The sequence below is a fragment of the Fusarium odoratissimum genome (assembly GCF_000260195.1).
Source record: "Fusarium odoratissimum NRRL 54006 unplaced genomic scaffold supercont1.3, whole genome shotgun sequence".
Taxonomy (NCBI): Eukaryota; Fungi; Ascomycota; class Sordariomycetes; order Hypocreales; family Nectriaceae; genus Fusarium; species Fusarium odoratissimum.
The window spans coordinates 79,326-98,740 of record NW_022158689.1 but is presented as its reverse complement, the minus strand read 5'-3'; the positions used below and the strand labels follow the sequence as shown (position 1 = coordinate 98,740).

The window sequence follows — 19,415 nt, the reverse complement described above, 5'->3', positions numbered from 1 at the left end:
AAGGGTTGAATTGAGTTGCTAGGCAAGGCAAGAAAGCTTAGGACCTTTATTATTAATGCCAAAAAGACTTGAGCAAATTTAGTTTAGACTCAGTAGACTTTAGACTTGTTATTTTTGCACCATCAGAAGTTTTCTCTCTCCCTGGAGCCGAGTGCTCTAATTTTAGCTGACCCCACTGTTGAAAGCCTCTCATTTACGCCTTGACTTAGTATTGATCTTAGTTCAAACGCTGGAGATTAGTCTTACGAGTCATTTTCATGATATTTCAACATGTTTGTTTCAAGCTAAGAGGGATCCCGGCGTGAGATTCCGTCGACAAGAGTTGAGGAAGTTGACAGCGATGAAAACACGAGGTACTTTTCAGCGTACGTGTCTCGAAGCTTGTTGTTCTAACCCTGCCGCGCTAAACCCGGTGAGGACAGGGCCCTGCTCTTCCGCCGGACTTGGCAGGTCAGCTATCGAAGATGGTCCAGGGTATTTTCGTGTTGGCGCTCACGACTTGGCTCTTGCATCTATCCTTTGGTCTAACGTATAGCTCATCAAGACTTAATTAATAAAAATCTTAGGAGTAGATAGCTAGGTCGCCGCATTTGCAGTATCGTGAGACTTGCTTGAGTTGCAGCTCTCTTTGAGGCAAGAATATGGGTTCGTCGATTCCTGAACCTAGATCAAGTTATTAGGAACACATAGAGCTTAGTTTTGTAAGCTACTGGTAATAAAGTGTGAAAGGCAGCGTGTTTAATAAAACATTAGCTTGAGTTTAAGATAATAACTGAACGAGAATAATTCGTTTGCGAGTAAGTTCTAAGAAGCCCATCTCAGTTGGGTAGAGGCATAGTGCTGATGACGTTCTAAGCTGACATTTTATATCTATGGTATCTTTATACTGGCAACACATACGATCTATAATCTAAACAAATTCCAACTCACCATGATTCATTAGACATGACTGTCAAGCACCCAGATACAACAACCAAGCTCGCAAGTCCTGCACTAACCTCTTAGCAACATCATGAATCTCCGGCAAGTCCTGCCAAGAAAGCTCAATTGACAAATCCCCTCCCTTGACAGAGACCATACTTATCTGAATCGCCGGCCCAACAATATTTCCACTCAGCGTAAATCCCGCCCTCCCCACCGCAAAACCATCCTCAGTCTCACCGTCAATAACACCAAGATTCGTAACCTCCCACGATAGGTCACGAGGTCTCTTCTCCAGTGACTTGAGGTAGTCATGCCAGTCAGACACCACCTTCATTAAGCCGACTACGTTATCGTTCACACCAGTGTCGAGGCGCTTTTCGATATCTCTGCGAATTTGCTGTGCTGCTTTCCAGATCGTAGGCTCTAGGTCGCCGATGGGTTGGGCGGGCCAGTTGTTGACACGTGCTTGGGCTCGAATATCGCTGACGATTTCGTGGTTGAACAGGTGGGAGAGGGATGCAGTGCAGTTCTGAATGCTATTGTCGAGGTCAAGAGATGCGTACTTTGACGGTCGAAGCTCCTTGCGTAGGAACTTCCGATGATCTATCGCTGTTGCGACTTGAAAGGCATCGGTGTTACCCTCATTGATGTCAACAGATAGGCAGGCCAATGTAATTCCATGAATAAGGCCAGTAAGTGTAGTATCGTTCTCTCGGCATTGGCTCAAAAGTTTCTTCAAGGTAATGGCGTCAATGTCGATGGCCTTGAAGCGCGTGATGTAAGGATCAGGCCGGATAGGCGCCCACCGAGCTTTTGACTCTGCGGAGCGGAAGCAAGATGGACAAACACCGTGCCAGATCTCCGAACAAGCATACCCCAGGCTTAAGTTATGCTTGGCCAGCTTCTCCTGCGGTTGGGGAAAGCTATCCTTGCGTATAGAGGTCGTCATGACTCGAGATCCGCTTCGAAGAAGTGATGAGGCAACTGGGTTGTTGAGGCTCTGAAGTAGTGTTTGCTGAAAGATCTTGGCGCCCATACCATCGTGGTTGGCATGGTTCCAGATGTACATCACATCAACAAAATCGTCTGTCTTGGTTCGCATCAGACATATTCTCCATCCCGGCCTCGTCTCAAGATTCTCAAACTTGGCGTCGAGCTGATACTCCAGATTCGCTTCAAGCGCCCTTCCATAATCACCCGAATTCGGCCGGATATCCCAAGATACATGGTCGGCGAGATCAAGCGACGGAAGTGACACCCAAGCGGGCTTTTTCGTACTCTCGCCAACTAGACCGACTTGTAGGAGGGGAAATTGAAGCACCGTTTGGGCAATGGCTTGGTCGAAGCGTCGGAAGACTCTGTCTTGCCTCTTGAAGCCACGGAGGGATGGCGGGAGCCTGTAGCGGCATGTGAGGACTGTACTGCAGTAGTAGTCGAGGCTATGCAGCGCTGATTCGCACAGCTCGCTAAGTTTGTCAGCGCAGTTGCTAGCACGGTATTTTCGGGATACTCACATCTGGCCGAGACGCCGAATGAAAGACTTTGGCTTTGGACTTGATGACATTTTTATTTGCTGTTGTTGATTTGCAGGCTATTGTCGCCTGAGAAACATGCTTAGCACGATGCTTTATACCGACAATGCCGTCAATTTTCCAAGCCTCAATATGATACTATTCCCAACATCAAACCGTGCCATCGGCCCGCGGACTCGAAATTCGTCACCGTCTCGCGTTCAGTCGGAGCTCGCTCTCGCTTGTCAACCCCGTCTATCCCTGTCACTTCCCTTAGTTAGCGGATTACCCGGCATAATTGGCTATCATTACGCAATTTCCACACTGCGCCCTGTGCCCATTTCTACTTACCTTATCTTGATGGGCCCGCTGGCTCGGCAGTTAACTTTTTGCTCGACGTCGCCCCAGCCAACGCTGCTATTTTCCTCCTCTCAAACAGGGTAACAAAAGCTTAAACAGCCCCGAGCATCCGGGATTAATCGGTGGATGATAGAGATATTCTTCCGGGGAAGCCACTAGCGTTTTGGGTACCGGGGGAATTCATAAGGTTGAAGGGGCCTTGCTTGATCTGTAAAAACTTGTCCCAATTGTGAAATCCGAATCATCAGTAAACTTTTTAAATCTACCTTATCGTCTTTTCAATCATACGATCTCCTCGCTTGGGAATAATCGCGTGTTTGTTACTTTTCTTTTCTGTTTCAACGGGCAGACGACCCGATCCAGTACTAGCTTGACGCGACGGCCATGAATAGCACCGCGAGGACAGCTTACGTGGAGCAGTTTCTGCAACATGAGGTTTCGAAGCTTCACACGCGAGAAACATGCTGGCATCAATCTGGCGTCGGCGGTCTCCTAGCGCTGTTGCGTGCGAACCTCTCAGAGTCGAAATCGTGGAATAGCAGTTATCTCTCGGGGGGGCCGTATACGTTCAACGCGACGGGGAATTTATTCACTGTGGACCTTGCGACGAAGCATTTTGATGTCAATACAGTTGATCAAGATACATTCATCACGTTGACGTATGTTCATGGTATGGTCTACTTACTCTCTGGGTGATATGAGCTATGCTGACGATTACAGCGCTATGCATGATCATTGCCTTCTTCTTGGTGTATCCCATTATTCTGCTCATGGAGTCAAGTACAGTGCTATGCGATCTGATCAATAAACCGGTCGCCAAGCATACTGTTCGGAAATGGGAGTCTGTACTCCGAGCCTTTGTCTTAACGCCTCTCGTCATCGCGGGGCTAGTGGCGGGAATTATTGCAATGGGCTCATCAGATCATTTCAGAACTGAGCACGGGGTATGAATCTCAAATCAAAGATTGGCGAATGTCTAACTAACGCGTCAAACAGGTTATTGGGCTCGTCACTGTAGTGTTCGCGGGCTTTGCATCGCTGCTTTACTTCTTCGACTTCTTCTTTGGCTCAAGGATGGGTCGAACACCCATGGGGATGCGATGGCTTCAGAACATCAAGTACTTTGACATGTTTGTCTGCCAAGTAATCCTCATGCTCTCCGGCTTCGTCCTGACCGATGGCTTCGACGACCTTTCCGTCATGGGCCTATGCTACATCCAGATCTCCCTCGCATGGGCGGTATCTCTCGGTATGATAGCAGCGTTTGTATGGAACAGTGCTATGGTCTTGATGACAGCACAATGGTTCCTCGTCCGTCGAGCACGACCCGGCGGCGGTGGAGGCATCGCCAGTGCCAACAACAGAATGTGGAGGCTTGTGCGCTTCCGCCGCCGTCGTCGTCAACCATCCCCAGAGCCTACGCAGTCATACGAAATGGGCTCGTCATCAGAGACGTCTGAAACCTCTGAAACTTGCGGTCGGGGACGGACTGAAGCTGGGGCTGTGCTGTGATACTTATGGACGCCAAACATTCCAGGATAGATAGAGTTTTTGACATTTTCAGTTTAGTTCAATGATGAAATTTTAACGATGTTTTTCGCTCCGGGCATCAAGGACACCGTGAAGACCCTTCTCGTATGATAATTTCCCCCAACGGAGCCCTTGTTCTCCGGGCTGTCACTGTGAAACGCAAGGCTGAGATGCAGGGCCCAGACTCTGTTGCCAAGTTCCTGACGGGCGGCACGCCAAACTCAAAACACGGTGGAAGTCTGACATAATTGATCGTGTCTGATTCGTCGCATCCTGAGTTCGACCACTTACTTTTAGGGTTGGACAACAGTATCGGGCGCCCGCGGGGTACCGACCAGGGTGTCCGCGGAGCATATTTTATGGGGGAGTTATATAAGGCTATGTGCCGGTATGCGGACCCCGCGGGCGTTCGGAGTGTTGGCGCGGGCGGACTAGTCAGCGGGAGTTGATGATCGTCAATGCGGAATTACAGCCGGGTATTATCATCAAAGTAAGGGTAATGAGATCAATGCGTTGGCTTGGAGAATTATCGGATAACATCATACAGGGCAAATCACACCAATGAAGATGTGTCCCAGCCTTTTGTGACTGTATCACCCTTTTGTGCCTAACTAAGCTTGCTTAGTTGGCTATCCCCTGGCTCGAGCGAACGGGTAAATGATTTGCTCAACCTCATGATCTTTGACTATAACCTGTCTCGATGAAGCTATGTTTCAGGAGCAATTCCATCAACATCAACACCAACAGCAAGAATCTACTTTAAACAGCAAGCGATTTGATCTTTTACGATATATCACCACTATTTACAAACCCTAAAGGAAACTAAATCTGCACCTTGAAACCTAAAATGGCAGTAAAGCAAGAATCGAAAAAGCACGATGAGAAGCACGGAGGGAAAATCCCTGGACCAAAGGGTACATCAACTCCAACAGTATCACAGCCACATGCTGATCATTGCAGGCCTTCCGGTCATCGGTAACCTTCTCGACATCGATGTCACAAACTCCCTGCAATCAGTAATCGACATGGCCAAAGATTATCGTACGTCACCGACCGCTACTATTCCCGATTGCCTCTAACAATACAATCGCAGCAAAACTCTTCGCGCTAAACATCGGGGGAAACACAGAGATCATAATCTGCAGCCGCGAGCTCATGGACGAATTATCAGACGAATCGCGATTCCACAAACTTGTCGTCGGCGGTGTCGAAAAGCTACGGCCTCTTGCTGGGGATGGCCTCTTCTCGGCGCAACATAATAACCAAGAATGGGCTATTGCGCATCGAATCCTCATGCCGCTGTTTGGGCCTCTAACGATCAGAGAGATGTTCCCTGATATGCGAGATATTTCAGAGCAGCTCTGCCTCAAATGGTGACTTGACCCGGAGGCCATGGAGGATATCGTATTAACTTTTACAGGGCACGATTAGGTTCTTCGTCTACCATCGACGTCGCAAACGATTTCACACGGCTAACGCTCGACACCATCGCCCTCTGCACAATGGGCTTCCGCTTCAACAGCTTCTACAGCAACGAGAAGATGCATCCCTTCGTGGAGAGCATGGTCGCAGCTCTCGTCGACGCTGACAAACAATCCACGCTTCCCGACGTGGTGCAATCATTTCGACTACGGGCCCAAGCCCATTTCAAGAAGCACGCTGCTGTGATGAAGACTACATGCCAGGATATCCTCGGCCAGCGACGAAAGAATCCTGTCGAGGGCAAGGATCTTCTTAATGCCATGATGAATGGCAAAGATCCCAAGACGGGAATGGGTATGAGCGATGGGAACATCGTCGATAACCTCATCACTTTCCTCATCGCGGGCCACGAGACTACCTCTGGCCTCTTGTCGTTTGCATTCTACTACCTCCTCGAGAACCCCGAGAAGCTACAGAAGGCTCGTGAGGAGGTTGACGAGGTGTTGGGCGACGAGAACCTCACTGCCGACCATCTCCCCAAGATGCCCTACATCAACATGATCTTCCGCGAGACTCTTCGTCTCATGCCCACTGCACCAGGCTTCTACGTCACACCCTTCAAAGACGAAGTCATCGGCGGTCAATACAATGTCTCCGCAGGCGATCCCCTGTTCCTCTTCCTCCACATGATCCATCGCGATCCCCAAGTTTGGGGCCCTAATGCTGAAGAGTTCAGACCCGAGAGGATGGCAGACGAGCACTTTAACAAACTCCCCAAGAACGCTTGGAAGCCTTTCGGTAATGGTATCCGAGGCTGCATCGGTCGAGAATTTGCATGGCAAGAAGCTCAAATCGTAAGTAACACTTCTTATTTGTGCATCACTAGCTAATGTTCTTCGCAGGTTACAATCATGCTCCTCCAGAACTTTGACATGGTCAAGGCCGATCCCAACTACAAGCTGAAGATCAAGCAGTCGCTCACCATTAAGCCCGACGGTTTCAACATGAAGGTCAAGCTCCGAGAGGGACGCGACTTGACAAACCTCTTTAAGAACCCCAGTCTCGCTAGTTCCAAGCAGCCTAGTCTTTCCAGCCGAAAGAACCTCAACATTTCACAGAAAGATCTGAAGCCCATTTCTATCTTTTATGGATCAAACACTGGAACATGTGAGGCATTGGCGGAGCGGCTGTCGGCTGATTGTGCGACATTCGGATTCATGCCTTCGAAGCCTTTGCCGCTTGATGAGGCCACGAGGAATCTGTCCAAGGATGGGCCGAATATCATCTTGGCCGCCTCGTATGATGGAAAGCCTTCTGATAATGCTACTGGGTTTACCAAGTGGGCTGAGGCGCTGCAGCTTGGGGAGTTGGGCGGCATTCAGTTTGCTGTTTTCGGATGCGGTAAGTCTCATTCATTCCTTCATTCCTCGCCTCCATCTGACGCTTCGCAGGCCACAAGGACTGGGTATCAACCTTGTATCGCATCCCCAAGGTCCTCGACAAGTGTTTGGCAGACGCCGGCGCCGACCGCCTTGTCGACATTGGTCTCACCGATGCTAGCACCGGTCGCTTATACCCCGACTTCGACGACTGGGCACACAGCAAGCTCTTCCCCGAACTCGCCAGCCGACACGGTATCACTCTTGATCACGCGCCTGACTCTCTCGAACTGAGCGTCACTATCAACCAGTCCCAGCGGAATGATATCGGAGGCAACTTCAAGAGGGCTGAGGTCGTGGAGAACACTCTTCTTACCAGCCCTGGTGTTCCTTGCAAGCACAGTCTACTTCTGAAGCTACCGAAGGATATGGCTTACACTCCCGGTGATCATGTCTTGGTTCTTCCCAAGAATCCCCCTCAGCTTGTTGATCGGGTCATGACTTGCTTTGGTGTTGATGATGATACTGTCTTGACTGTGTCGTCGCAACGACCAACTTTCCTTCCCACTGGCACTCCCATCCTTGCTTCTAACCTCTTCAGTACTCTTGTTGAGCTGTCCCAGACGGTTAGCCGTACAAGTCTCAAGAGGCTGGTGGACTTTGCAGGTAATGATGAGACTAAGGCTGAGATCCAGAGTCTCGCTGGTGATAGGTATGACGCCGAGATTGACCAACAACGCATGTCCATCCTTGACATCCTCCGCAAATATCCTGTCATCAACATGCCTCTGTCAACCTTCCTCTCCATGCTTCCCCAGATGCGTCCCCGCACATACTCCTTTGCCTCAACACCAGAGTGGAAGGCCGGCCACGGCTCGCTTCTCTTCTCCGTCGTTGAAGCCACTGAGGCTAGTGGATCATCACTTGCCCGCCCAGGCGGTCTAGCTACAAACTACATGGCCCAGCTCCGACCCGGTGACTTTATTCTCGTTGAGCCTCGACCTTGTAGACCTGAGCTTCGCACTGCGATGACCACTGAGCTCAACGTTCCTATCATCATGATCGCTGTTGGCGCTGGTCTCGCTCCCTTCTTAGGATTCATGCAGAAGCGATACCTGCAGACTCAGAACTCGGGCCAATTGTCAAACAGCCCATGCACACTCTTCTTTGGATGTCGCGGCGCCAAGATGGATAACATCTGCCGCGATACACTAGATGAGTACTCCCGCGCAGGCGTCGTATCAATCCATCGCGCCTTCAGTCGAGATTGGGACTCGCCGTACAAATATGTTCAGCATCTGGTCGCTAAGCATTCTGATACCCTGGCGCGACTTTGGGGGCAGGGCGCTATTGTGATAATTTGCAGCGGTAAGAAGGTATCTGATGATGTGTTTGATGTCTTGGGTCCTATCCTTCATAGCGAGGATAGAAGGTTGAATACAACCAGGGCGAGTGATTGGAAGACTTGGAGAGAAGAGGTCAGCAAGGAGCGATTGATCTTGGAGGTTTTTGGGTAGATTGGTGAATTGGGTGATATTCTTCGTTGTTATAGCATAGCGTTGCGGGTTTCTTTATTATACTATAGCTCAGGATAGACTGCATTTAACAACACTTCATTGTGCATGCCACCCTCCTTTTCATCTGTGAGACCATTCTTTGAGGCATTTTCCATCCTTCTCTCAGATCATTGAAGTAGCTGGGTGTCTTCGAATGAATGGGACGGTAGCTTAAATAATATGTTTCCCATTCGTAATAGCAACTAACTACTGGCTCAGTATATAACAATTTGCAAAACCTACCAGGTCAAGACCTAAAGACCAAAACTACATTCATCCTCGCCTTACAGGATGTATCTGAAGTTCTTGTTCTGCATATCAGTCTCGTCGACTTGAAGAAGCGTTCCGTCCTCAGTAAGGTCGACCTGTCGAGACTCCTCGGGATCTCTCTTGACACCCTGCTCATTATCGCGACGGCGGTTCTCCCAGGTGAGGTAGAAGTAAATGCCCACCACAAGAGCAATGGTGATGGCATAGCAGACCATGATAGTGGTGTAAGCAGTCTATAGAAGTTAGTGACATGACACATACTGAGCCAAGGTGTTACTCACATGGTAGCCGGGCGCCTCAGTGCTGATAAAGAACTGAGGTCCACTCAGGTTTCCAGCACAATATCCCAGGAAGATCATGGCCATGACGGTTGACTTTTTAGTGAAGCCAGCGATATTACTAGCAGACAGTGACAGCATGAGAGGGAATGCTGGTGCAACCGCCATGATGAGCCAGAAGCCTGCCAGTCGCGAGAGTTTCTCAGCCGTAGGGAGGAGCTTGATCATAAGAATACCAGCAATGGCCATCAAGTACGTCAGAACAAGAGCAATGTGTCGGGACTTGCGGACGTATGTTGTGAAGACAGCGACGAGGATGACGGTTGTGAGTTGGAAGGCTGATGCAGGGAGACCCATGAGGATAGTCTGCTTCTCATCGTAACCGAAGCTCTTGATGACAATGGTGCTGAACTGTTGTCACAATGATCAGTATCGTGCTATCAGGATTGGAGAAGGAATACTTACGCTGGTGGTTCCACCATTGGGAATACAGATGATGAAAGAGAAGAAAAAGAACCACCAAGCCTTGACGTCCTTCATAGTCTCGATGAACTGATCGCGGTCCCACTTCTTGGTCTGAGTAGTTCTCTGGAACTTCTTAGGTCGAAGAGCCGCAAACTCTCGCTCGGAAGTTGACAAGAACCCAGCGGTCGCAGGAGAATCAGGCAGGAAGAAGAATGTCAAGACGGACCAAGCAATGGTGATAAGGCCAAAGATAAGGAAGAGCATCTGCACAAATCAGTAATCAAATCTTTAAGTAAAAAGTCAGACTCACCTTCCACTGTTCAATAGGGCCATGGTAGCTCAGAATCCCATACGCAATCATAGCACCAACCATACTCGCCGACGCATTGCCCGCAAACCAGAACGAATGGCGCGATACATGCTCATGCGGCGTATACCACATTCCCGTGATAAGCGAAAAGCCCGGACTGATCGCACTCTCAAACACACCGAGAAAGAAGCGGAGAACCATGAGACTAGCGTAATTATGTGCAACAGCGTGAAGAGTAAGAATAACGCCCCAGATGAACATGAGAACGCTCAGATATTTGCCGAGAGGGAATTTGACGAAGCCGAGGGAGATGGGGTACGAAGCTACGAGGTAGCCTATGTAGAAAATACTAGACGCCCAGCTGAACTGTTGGCCGACGAGTTGCTTTGCTTGTTAGTATGTGCTTGTCTTCAGCATGGTTATTACGTACCAGATCCTCTCTTAGGCCAAGAATAGCGCTATACGCCAAACTTGTCTCTGTATAAAGTCAATGCCCGCATATCAATTGATACGGTAAACTTACTGTCCAAATACTGCAATCCATAGCTAATAATAAGCAACGGCATAAGTCTACCAAATTAGCTTTGAACACCTGTCACTTCTTCAAAGCACATACCTCATATCAATCTTCCTCACAAGCTTCTTCTCCTCCTCCGCCGACAGCGTATCAACAGTTCCCCGCGCATCAACATCCATCTCATACGAAGGCGTCGACTCTTTCATTTCTTTACCCTCCATGATGAATAATGTTACGTTGCAGGAGTGAGAAAAGAAGAAGGTTAAAACTCAAAGCGTTGATGGTTTTGAGTCAGTGTTGGGGCGCAGGGCCCAGTTATATTCTCTCCTTATCACACCCACGCTAGCCTTATTCTCTTATCAAATTCGGCTCCAAAATCTGGGGTCCCTTGCTTGTCTACCCCGGATTTGTGGCGCGATCCGTGAGTGGTCAGATTAATCGACGAGATAAGCCGCTCGATTTATCGAGGAGATACTGAAGATGGAGGGCTGAGCTATCAATTCATGATGCTGTGCTCTGCTTGCTAACTAACTCGCGAACCGCCTCCATCGATATTCCCTTAGCCGACAGTGTCTTAGCCGATACCACGAGATTGTAAACGCCCTTGATAACGGGGTCTGAAATACTCGCCGAGATCCAATCTCGGTATACAGGGTCATGTGTTTCGATTCCCCCGATCAGAAGAGCCCATTGGAACCGCTCTAGGAGCTGCACTGGTCCCACGGGGATGGTGTGGTATGCTGCTGAGACTAGTTCCTGGAGGGCTCGCTCGATATCAGCTGGGACTGGTGTCTCGCCGAAGAATGTGTCGCGGCTGCGGTGCAGGTAAATTTCGAGGGCGTGGAAGATAGTTACAGCTACGAGGGCCATGAGTGGCGGTTGAGTAGACTGTTGGGCGCAGTCTTTTGATAAGGTGAAGAGAAAGTTCTGCTCCTGCACGACGTCAGTTCATGGCGGTCTCACAGATCACTGTCAACTTACCTCTCGTATCTTGTCCAGCTTGTTCCTAATCTCCAGTCCCTTCCCAAGTATAGCCAGCTCACTACTCTGGCTATACACGTTTATCTCGTATTGTATCGTAATTAAACTGAAGTAGACATCTAGAATCTTTCTTTGACTCGTCTCCGGCAAACTCTCAGACCTGAACCACGTCTCATTCTGGTCTGGCAATATCGGCATTCGTGACAGAAGCCATATTCGCTGCCTCGTCTCATGCTTCTGGCTAACATAACCCGCAAAAGCAGCGCCGCAGCCAAAGAAACCACAGAATACATCGCGATCATAAATATACGTCAAGATCCGCGATAGCGTAACAGGTTCCGACGTCCCCGTATTCCCACCTGAATTGGCACAAACCTCATCTAGCGAAAACGTCGTAACATACGCAAGAATCGAGGTACTCAACTCGCGCAATCTCTCCACCTCCAACGGATCTCTCCTCATCCAAAACATATAAAGATACAAAAACGACAACATCATCGCGATATGGTTCGTAGGCGATAGTGTCACAAGCGCCTGGCTTAAAAGCTGCGACCCGTTCTGAAAATGCAAATACGACTCCAAAGGCGGTCTATGACTGAAACCATGATGGATAGCAAGTTCGCTGTGTGAAAAGGCGAGAAGGAAATGCAACGCCATGGGATTCTGGACGGCAAAGTTGAGGAAGATGGAGTGTGCTGATAGAGCGGCTTTGCGTGTCGATTTCATGGGTGCGAGGACGGTGGAGTGGAATGTCATGGCTTGGACGTCGTCGCTCCCGATTGAAGGAGCGGGCTCGGTTGGGTTTGTGAAGGAGAATGAGGGAAAGAGGGAGAGGAGATCGAAGGAGGGTGTTGGGTATAGAATGAGCTGTGATGAGTCGTGGGGGTATTGAGGGATAGTGATGGGGTTGATCATGTCTTCTGGTGGTATGTCTGGGAAGTTCGTTGGTGATGCAGATGCTGCTTCATTCTCCACGGGTAGAACATCAAACGACATATCCGCAGGCAATCCCTCAGGCAATTGCAATTCCCCAGCAGGCGTCAAAGCAGGCGGCGTGACACTCTGCGAGCCCTCACTGACAGCATCATCAGTCTTTGGCACAATCGTCTGCGGCGTCCACTTCTCCCTCTGTTTAATCGGCCCCAAGCCTCTCCTCCTCTCCGCCAGCGGCTGCATCTGCGTCGCCCATCTACACTCGAGCCTCAGCCTCACACAGCGATTACACTGCGGCCTCGTCTCATCGCATTTGACCTTTTTAGTCAGACACGTCAAGCAGCCTAGACTGGGTCAATAGGGACCACTTCCGGTTTTTCCGGGGGGTAGCAGACTCACCGTTTTTAGAGCGGCCGCGTTCTACGCGTTTACGCTTCTGGGGTTGAGGTTGGCTGGATGAACTGGATGCATTCTCCATGTGACTGGGGGGGGGATCTGTTTGGGGGGACCGGATGAGAAGCTCCTTGTCAAGTCAGTGGAAATGGAATTGGACTGATTGATCGATTGATCGATTGCTTTGACCCTTTCTTTTTGGGTCGTTAATCTGAAAGGACGCGACGCCAGGATCGTCCCCGCCTCTCGCAGCTGATATGTGGTCGATTAAACCAGCCAATCATCAACAGGTCACAATCGAACTGCGATACGACGAGATATGAATGCAATAACGAACAATTTATTGAGTCTCTTTCATTCCCTTCTTATCTTGTATTCTGCAGTTTCCTCTTTTCTATCTCCAAACTAATTCTTATCGTCAAAATGGGCAATTCAATCTCTTACACCACTTCAGAGTGTCACGTCAACCTCCCAAATAATGGATCTCTCAAAGGTCTTCAGTTCGATTCCAAGTCCCGTCGCTTCGCAGGCGTTCCATACGCTCAACCTCCCGTCGGAAATCTACGATGGCGAAAACCTCAGCCTTTCCCAAAAACACATCAATATGAATCTTTAGATGGTTCGCCTTTTGATGCGACGCATTTTGGACCTGTCTGTCCCCAGGCGAATTACTCCAAGAACGTTAGCGAGCATATCCCCAAACATGCATACAGCGAGGACTGTCTAAGACTCAATATCTGGACGCCTGTGCCTGATCCGAACGAGCCGGATAATAAATGGCCTGTTATGGTCTGGTTCCATGGCGGTTGGTTCCAGGTTGGAGATCCAAGTCAGGAAGAGAGTATGGATCCTTCTGAGCTCATATCAACTGGCGGATTACAAGCTGTGTTTGTAGCCGTTGGTTATAGACTCAACGTCTTTGGCTTTCTTGCTGGCAAGTCTCTCTTGGAAGAGTCCAGTGGCGAGGCTGTCGGAAACTATGGTCTTTGGGATCAGCGTCTCGCTATGGACTGGGTATACGAGAATATCGCTGCCTTTGGAGGCGATCCTGAAAACATCATACTGGCTGGACGAAGTGCAGGAGCTTACTCTGTTCTTGCACAAGCACTCTATGACTTCCGAGGCAAAGAGTCGCACAGTCATTTTACAAGAATGATCATGTACTCCAATGCTATTCCGACACAGCCCAAGACTGTTCAAGACTGCGAGGAGCAGTTCGATGAGCTCTGCGAGTACTTCGGTATACCAGCGGACATCAGTGGCGCAGAGAGACTGTGCAACCTGCGAAGTATCAGCGCCGATGATCTCTCTGCCGCGATCATGGAGCTGAAGAACCATACCTTCCGTCCCGTCACGGATGATCTGTTCATTCACTCGGGTATCTTCGACTACTATCGTGACGGGTCATTTGCGCGTGAGTTCAAGAAACGTGGACTCAAGCTCTTCATCGGCGAAGTCCTTGATGAAGATACCCTCTACGCCGTCACAAACCCTCCTGATCCCAACATCTCATCCCTTCAGATGCAAATATCCAACTATTACCCTCCCCACGTCACCGACCGTCTCCTCAAGCATTATTCCCTTCCACAGACCAAAGACAAGAAAGCCTGGCAGCAGATCTTTGGACGCATCATTGCCGATGGCCAAGTCAGAGCTCCATCGCGATACCTCGTCGATAATCTGGTGCGCAATGGCGTTGACATCAAGAGTGTTTGGAGATATCTCATCGCATATCGCTTGTCGTTCATAACGAATGACGTTGCTCCAGCCTCTTTTGGTGTGAGCCATGCTATGGATAGGCCTATATGGAAGTAAGTCATGAGCCTCTACCCAGATCACCATACTGCAGACTTGCTAACATAGTGCAGTTACTCTATTACTCATGGGCCAACGCCCGCGGAGAGAGACCTTATGGATGCATGGATAAGGGATCTCAGGGCTTTCGTTAATGACGAAGAGGGGTATATGTATGGTACTGAGCTGACTACAGAGTATAAAGTCATGCAACCGCAAGGAACAATTGCGATTGAACGAGATGGACGATGGGAAGAGCTTCTACAGGTCATGGATATCTTTAGCGCATGATATACCTCGTAGGTACATTGTTTTAATAACCCGATGATTGACATTTACTGGTCGATGTGTCACTTGATACCATCGGTTTCGCCCCATATGGAGTGTTCCCTTATGAACTCGTCCTTTAGTACCTTGTCTTGCCCCACTAAGATGTGATCACGTAACGATATAAGCTAAATTCTCACCAAGTGTTGCCTAGCAGAAATCTCAGTCACATCAACCCGGAACTCAAGACTAGCTTCAAAGCTATGAGTCAATTTGAGGAGAATATCTATCCACGGTGGGGATCATTAGCCATTGAGCAGTACCTGCTTGTAAGTTTTATTTCTGTATAACCCTACGCCCTGCTTACCACCTTGACCAGAAAAAATGGGACTCAACTTCAACCCTATCCGTATGTCAACAGCGAGATCGGTTGATTCAAGCCTTTCTCCACGAGGATGACGTCTCAGGTTTTGTATCTTCAACTCTGGATGCCACCTCAAATCACGTACAAGAATTGATCCAGACAGCCATTGCTCCGTGGCGATCACAACACCTTCGTCGCATAGCAGAGAAATACCTGCCTGGTAACGACTTATACGGCAAGTTGGTTGTCTTGCGTACACACTATGGTGGAGTCAGTGACGATGTAAAGTTTCGTCACTGGGTTTACGACGCAGCAACTGCTTTTGCAGAAGATAATCCCCTAGGCGATCTATTCGGAGATTCCGAAGATCACTGGTGGCGCATCCTTGACGACGCTTCGCTCTTCGATACTGGTGATCAGGACTGGGAAAGCATATACAACAGATTTCCGGAACTCGCCTCCTCAGAGGTCTGCCGTACCTTCAGTGATGGAGATGTAGCAGAGGTCAAAGAAGAAGTCTCAGCCGTCGTCACTTCACGAGAACCCGAGGAGGACGACTATGAGGATGCTATAGCCCATGCTGCAGTTTCGGGCTGCTGGTTACTGGTGCTTGATCGAGAGTCATTTGAGGACGAAGAAATGCTTCTCGTGTTTCGAGACAAGATGGGTAATGTTGTCAGGCAATCGTCTATCAAACCAGAGGATTTGGAACACATTCCTCACTACATCATGCGTGGATCCATCACCGAATCAGGATTTTGGCGTGATGCAGAGATTGGGAAGGAGTACAAAGGGAAAGGGAAGATCATGCGAGAGATTTTACCCAGGGTTATGGCCGAAGCTGAGTAGTGTCACGATCATTTCATGTAATATGTAGCGGTAGAAAGGTCAATATCGTACTAGATGTGGTTCGGTTTATTACAAGGCCATTCTATACTGAACAAATTGACTCTCAGCCAGAGTATCATAAAGCTTGCGTGCCGCTGTATTATCATGCTTGGTAACCCACTGCACCCTCATGAAACCCTTCTCTCTCCCGACATCTGCAACAGCCTGCGTCAACTTTCTCCCAAGACCCTCCCCACGAACTTCAGGATCGATGAACAAGTCTATCAAGTCAACACCGCTCCTCACAACTCACGTAAACTCTCTCTACTTACCGTTGAGTAAAAGAATCTCCTTCTCGCTCCAAGGCGTCTGCTCCGGAAAGAAATGCGCTATCCCAACCAATTTCTTCTCCTCTCCTCGAACTTGTCGAACGACCAGCGCTTGCAGTCCATTCTTCTCTTCGATGATGCGGTCGAAAGTTCGCGCGTATTGATCCTCGTCAATCTTGGATTTGTAGAAGTCAATGTAGGCGCGGAATAATTTGGACCATTCTTCGTAGTCGCTGCGGACTGGCTTTTCGATTAGATATGATGCTGAAGACATTGTGGCGGTGGTAAGTGAGAAGAGGATGGTATCAAAGAGGGGGAGATAAGTGAGATTGGATTGAGAGGGCGCTGTTTAAAGCTTCATCATCGGCTCCGAGGGGCCGGTTCCGAAGACTCGGGCCGGTCTAGGCTAGAGACCGGGAGTGTCACCGGCATGATAACGTCTTTTATCGCAACCAGTATGAGTCAATCGACTTATAAGTGAAGTTTGGCGCTAAGTCTCAATTGTCTCTTCTGGCTGCAGTTGCTGATTACTCTCTTGTTGTCTTGTGAAGTCGCAGTTGAGGAGTCTGCAGAGCCATGATGTCATCAAGCATAACTCTGCTTCTGGCCTCGAAGGACATTTACACAAGCAAGCCAGGTCAATGTTGCTGACTCATATGGGATTGAAAGCTCAGACCGTTTTGACTCAAGGGCCGAGATCCTTCTCATATAATCACCGACTTCAGCCAATGGATCTCACTCAGCGTCGTATGCTCAAGCGCATCTCGTATAGAAAGCGGGACGGGCCCCGGATCAGGACCCGAGAGGTACGGGAGTAGATCCTTCGGCGGTAAGAATCCATGTGGATCCCATCGGAATATTATGGCCGAGGGCTATTGCATAGCCTCGTAGCATCACTTTAAACATATACTACAGTCGTGGTCAGAGACCTGCAAATGTCCCCAGTCTTCAGGCGACTCTAGGCCACAATCGGCAGGTAAATCCTTCAATCCATGCATGTGGTGAGATTTAGGTTGTATAAATCCATTTGCAACATCGGCTGGATAGAAATAGGAATGTGGTCAGCTAAAGGATTCGATCCTAGTAATTGACAAGTCATATAGCAACGATCATTATATAAAAGCTGCCGACGACCCGAAGGCCCTCTATCTTTTCAACAACCTCAAAATGCAGTTCTCCATCTTCAGCATCCTGGCTATCGCCACCGTCGCCATCGCGGCCCCTCAGTCGTACGTTCTCTTCAATACGCAACAGGTCTCATAGCTAACACTTTCGAAGGTCCTGTAACAACGGCGGCCTGTTCTACTCCGACCCAAAGACTCTTGAGCCCTGCAAGTCTGAATGCGCTGGCGGAACCTGTGCCTTCCAAGGCAAATGCGAGACTGACCCCAACATCCCTCTTCTCTGCCTGGCCAAGTGCACTTGCTAAACGTCTTGGCGATGTCGAGGACAGCATAGTGACAAAGCGGATGGTTTATGAATGATGAGGATTATTTACGATTTTGCTAGTCACGGAAGAAAACAATAGCAAAAATGAATATTATTTGATTCAAAAAGCTTTATGTGCATCACAAAAGTTCCATGATGCTAGTATTTGCCCCAACTTCGAAGCTCTTCTCGCTACCTAGGTATTATCAGCCAGTGAACTCATGACTACCCTTCATCTCCTAAACGACAACAGGAGAAGATCTTCGAACCGTGAACCACCACCCTCCGGCCGTTGAAGCTCTGTGAATTGACTCAGCGTCAACAAATGAGGCCCCGGCACTTTCCACGCAGCAGCCTCCCAAGCACTCTCACTATCCGCATCCCAAAGCTTTGTCCGCACATCAAACGGCAGAGCCTCCACGCAAAGTGAATGCATCGTATATCCCCTCTTCAGCGAACTATACACTGCTAAGAGAATGTTGCAAACAATTATAGTCCTTCGCACATTCTCAGAGAATAACCATGCTTTCCACTGACTTAGCGAGCTTGGTAGTTGAGTTGGTGCATGCTGCCATAGTTGATGGGTAAGAGCCCACATTTCTTCATTGTCACGTTCAATGTCATCTTCGTTTGTGTCGTGACACTCCAGGAGACGGATGATTTGGGCGAGGCTTATTGCTTGTGCGTATGCCAGTGTGTCTGCGAAAGAGGCTGTGCGTTTCGAAAGGCGAAGGAGGCGTCTGATTGTGAGGCGGAGGGCATTCAGGCGGCTGCTCGCCAGGTATTCGCCGCCGATGTGATAGCTGTAGCAAACATCGCTAACTTCTTTGATTGGTAGTGGTAGTGAGGGATTGTATAGTGCAGAGTGAATGAAGGAGGTCTTGCCATGCTCAGCAAACTGGCCTGGTAAGCTTCGAAGGATATCAGATAGATGATGGAGTGTCGGCTGATCAATCACCCGCACAACTTCGAGATGCAATGGATTAAAGATTTGGAGAGCGTTGTTCATCGGCGTGCTCATGACACTAAAATCGTTTAACCTCGCCAGGTCTGATTCTGCCAGAGGAAGTCGAGAACCGTCATAGTAATCATTAGAGAGGACTTGTCGAATGAAGAGCTGTAGCCTTGTATCCAGGACACCATGGACCATTAAACGCGATAAGCTCTGCGGGATCCCTTCTTCCTTTATCTTTCGAGATTTAACGATGCTTTTGAGCGTCTTTTCGTGGATAGGCATGGCTGCAGGAGCTGGCTCATTGGTGTACCGACAGGGAATACGCTTGGTGGAGCATCTCTCGCAACAGGGACTGGCGAGATTGCATCGACGTCGGGCTTTGACGCAGGCTTGGCACGATCTCTGTAAGAATCCCATCCTGTATTGGCCTTTGTGTTTAATAACCGATGACTACGGATGAGAAGAGAATGTTTCTTTGATGCGGGAATACTCGAACGAACGATGCTTGACTAATCATCAGCGGCAGATATGCATGTTCCAAAAAAGGACTAGTCTCCACCTCGAAGTTCAAAAGAGTTTAGTTTCCACCCGCTGCTTAAAAGAGGCTTAGACTCCACCATC

The 19,415-nt window shown here is 49.1% G+C and overlaps 10 protein-coding genes across 10 annotated transcripts; 5 read left to right on the top strand and 5 right to left on the bottom strand.

Moving 5' to 3' along the window:
• Positions 1–952: 952 nt before the first annotated feature.
• On the bottom strand, positions 953–2,582 carry FOIG_02422 (uncharacterized protein; the record flags this gene model as incomplete). The annotated part of the gene is made up of 2 exons (XM_031199732.1): positions 2,439–2,582; positions 953–2,390 (listed from the first exon to the last, which is right to left on the bottom strand). The coding sequence occupies exons 1-2, from the start codon at positions 2,486–2,488 to the stop codon at positions 953–955; spliced, it is 1,488 nt and encodes a 495-aa protein (XP_031069500.1). The 5' UTR covers positions 2,489–2,582.
• Positions 2,583–3,179: 597 nt separating this feature from the next.
• Positions 3,180–4,388, top strand: FOIG_02421 (uncharacterized protein; the record flags this gene model as incomplete). Its single annotated transcript, XM_031199731.1, has 3 exons — positions 3,180–3,465; positions 3,516–3,739; positions 3,792–4,388. 3 exons carry the CDS (start codon positions 3,180–3,182, stop codon positions 4,305–4,307), a joined length of 1,026 nt encoding a protein of 341 aa, XP_031069499.1. The 3' UTR covers positions 4,308–4,388.
• A 784-nt stretch (positions 4,389–5,172) lies between these two features.
• Positions 5,173–8,643, top strand: FOIG_02420 (uncharacterized protein; the record flags this gene model as incomplete). The annotated part of the gene is made up of 6 exons (XM_031199730.1): positions 5,173–5,239; positions 5,286–5,366; positions 5,419–5,698; positions 5,746–6,601; positions 6,650–7,148; positions 7,199–8,643. 6 exons carry the CDS (start codon positions 5,173–5,175, stop codon positions 8,641–8,643), a joined length of 3,228 nt encoding a protein of 1,075 aa, XP_031069498.1.
• A 323-nt stretch (positions 8,644–8,966) lies between these two features.
• FOIG_02419 (uncharacterized protein) lies at positions 8,967–10,789 on the bottom strand (the record flags this gene model as incomplete). The annotated part of the gene is made up of 7 exons (XM_031199729.1): positions 10,622–10,789; positions 10,529–10,575; positions 10,436–10,482; positions 10,006–10,389; positions 9,696–9,959; positions 9,234–9,641; positions 8,967–9,185 (listed from the first exon to the last, which is right to left on the bottom strand). The coding sequence occupies exons 1-7, from the start codon at positions 10,741–10,743 to the stop codon at positions 8,967–8,969; spliced, it is 1,491 nt and encodes a 496-aa protein (XP_031069497.1). The 5' UTR covers positions 10,744–10,789.
• A 95-nt stretch (positions 10,790–10,884) lies between these two features.
• FOIG_02418 (uncharacterized protein) lies at positions 10,885–12,972 on the bottom strand. Its single transcript, XM_031199728.1, has 3 exons — positions 12,836–12,972; positions 11,504–12,780; positions 10,885–11,455 (listed from the first exon to the last, which is right to left on the bottom strand). Exons 1-3 carry the CDS (start codon positions 12,912–12,914, stop codon positions 11,024–11,026), a joined length of 1,788 nt encoding a protein of 595 aa, XP_031069496.1. The 5' UTR covers positions 12,915–12,972; the 3' UTR covers positions 10,885–11,023.
• Positions 12,973–13,252: 280 nt separating this feature from the next.
• FOIG_02417 (uncharacterized protein) lies at positions 13,253–14,914 on the top strand (the record flags this gene model as incomplete). Its single annotated transcript, XM_031199727.1, has 2 exons — positions 13,253–14,640; positions 14,698–14,914. The coding sequence occupies 2 exons, from the start codon at positions 13,253–13,255 to the stop codon at positions 14,912–14,914; spliced, it is 1,605 nt and encodes a 534-aa protein (XP_031069495.1).
• A 239-nt stretch (positions 14,915–15,153) lies between these two features.
• Positions 15,154–16,144, top strand: FOIG_02416 (uncharacterized protein; the record flags this gene model as incomplete). The annotated part of the gene is made up of 2 exons (XM_031199726.1): positions 15,154–15,219; positions 15,270–16,144. The coding sequence occupies 2 exons, from the start codon at positions 15,154–15,156 to the stop codon at positions 16,101–16,103; spliced, it is 900 nt and encodes a 299-aa protein (XP_031069494.1). The 3' UTR covers positions 16,104–16,144.
• A 28-nt stretch (positions 16,145–16,172) lies between these two features.
• On the bottom strand, positions 16,173–16,702 carry FOIG_02415 (uncharacterized protein; the record flags this gene model as incomplete). Its single annotated transcript, XM_031199725.1, has 2 exons — positions 16,415–16,702; positions 16,173–16,363 (listed from the first exon to the last, which is right to left on the bottom strand). Exons 1-2 carry the CDS (start codon positions 16,683–16,685, stop codon positions 16,173–16,175), a joined length of 462 nt encoding a protein of 153 aa, XP_031069493.1. The 5' UTR covers positions 16,686–16,702.
• Positions 16,703–17,569: 867 nt separating this feature from the next.
• FOIG_02414 (uncharacterized protein) lies at positions 17,570–17,959 on the top strand. The gene is made up of 2 exons (XM_031199724.1): positions 17,570–17,640; positions 17,690–17,959. Exons 1-2 carry the CDS (start codon positions 17,579–17,581, stop codon positions 17,838–17,840), a joined length of 213 nt encoding a protein of 70 aa, XP_031069492.1. The 5' UTR covers positions 17,570–17,578; the 3' UTR covers positions 17,841–17,959.
• FOIG_02413 (uncharacterized protein) lies at positions 17,945–19,134 on the bottom strand. The gene has a single exon (XM_031199723.1). The coding sequence runs from the start codon at positions 19,074–19,076 to the stop codon at positions 18,072–18,074; it is 1,005 nt and encodes a 334-aa protein (XP_031069491.1). The 5' UTR covers positions 19,077–19,134; the 3' UTR covers positions 17,945–18,071.
• Positions 19,135–19,415: the final 281 nt, after the last annotated feature.

Coding starts and splice junctions, on each gene's coding strand:
- FOIG_02418 (XM_031199728.1), bottom strand. CDS start 12,914: ATGGAGAATGCATCCAGTTCATCCAGCCAACCTCAACCCCAGAAGCGT. Junction 12,781..12,835: donor ACGCGGCCGCTCTAAAAACG/GTGAGTCTGCTA, acceptor GACCCAGTCTAG/GCTGCTTGACGTGTCTGACT. Junction 11,456..11,503: donor AGCTGGACAAGATACGAGAG/GTAAGTTGACAG, acceptor GACGTCGTGCAG/GAGCAGAACTTTCTCTTCAC.
- FOIG_02414 (XM_031199724.1), top strand. CDS start 17,579: ATGCAGTTCTCCATCTTCAGCATCCTGGCTATCGCCACCGTCGCCATC. Junction 17,641..17,689: donor GCCATCGCGGCCCCTCAGTC/GTACGTTCTCTT, acceptor ACACTTTCGAAG/GTCCTGTAACAACGGCGGCC.
- FOIG_02413 (XM_031199723.1), bottom strand. CDS start 19,076: ATGCCTATCCACGAAAAGACGCTCAAAAGCATCGTTAAATCTCGAAAG.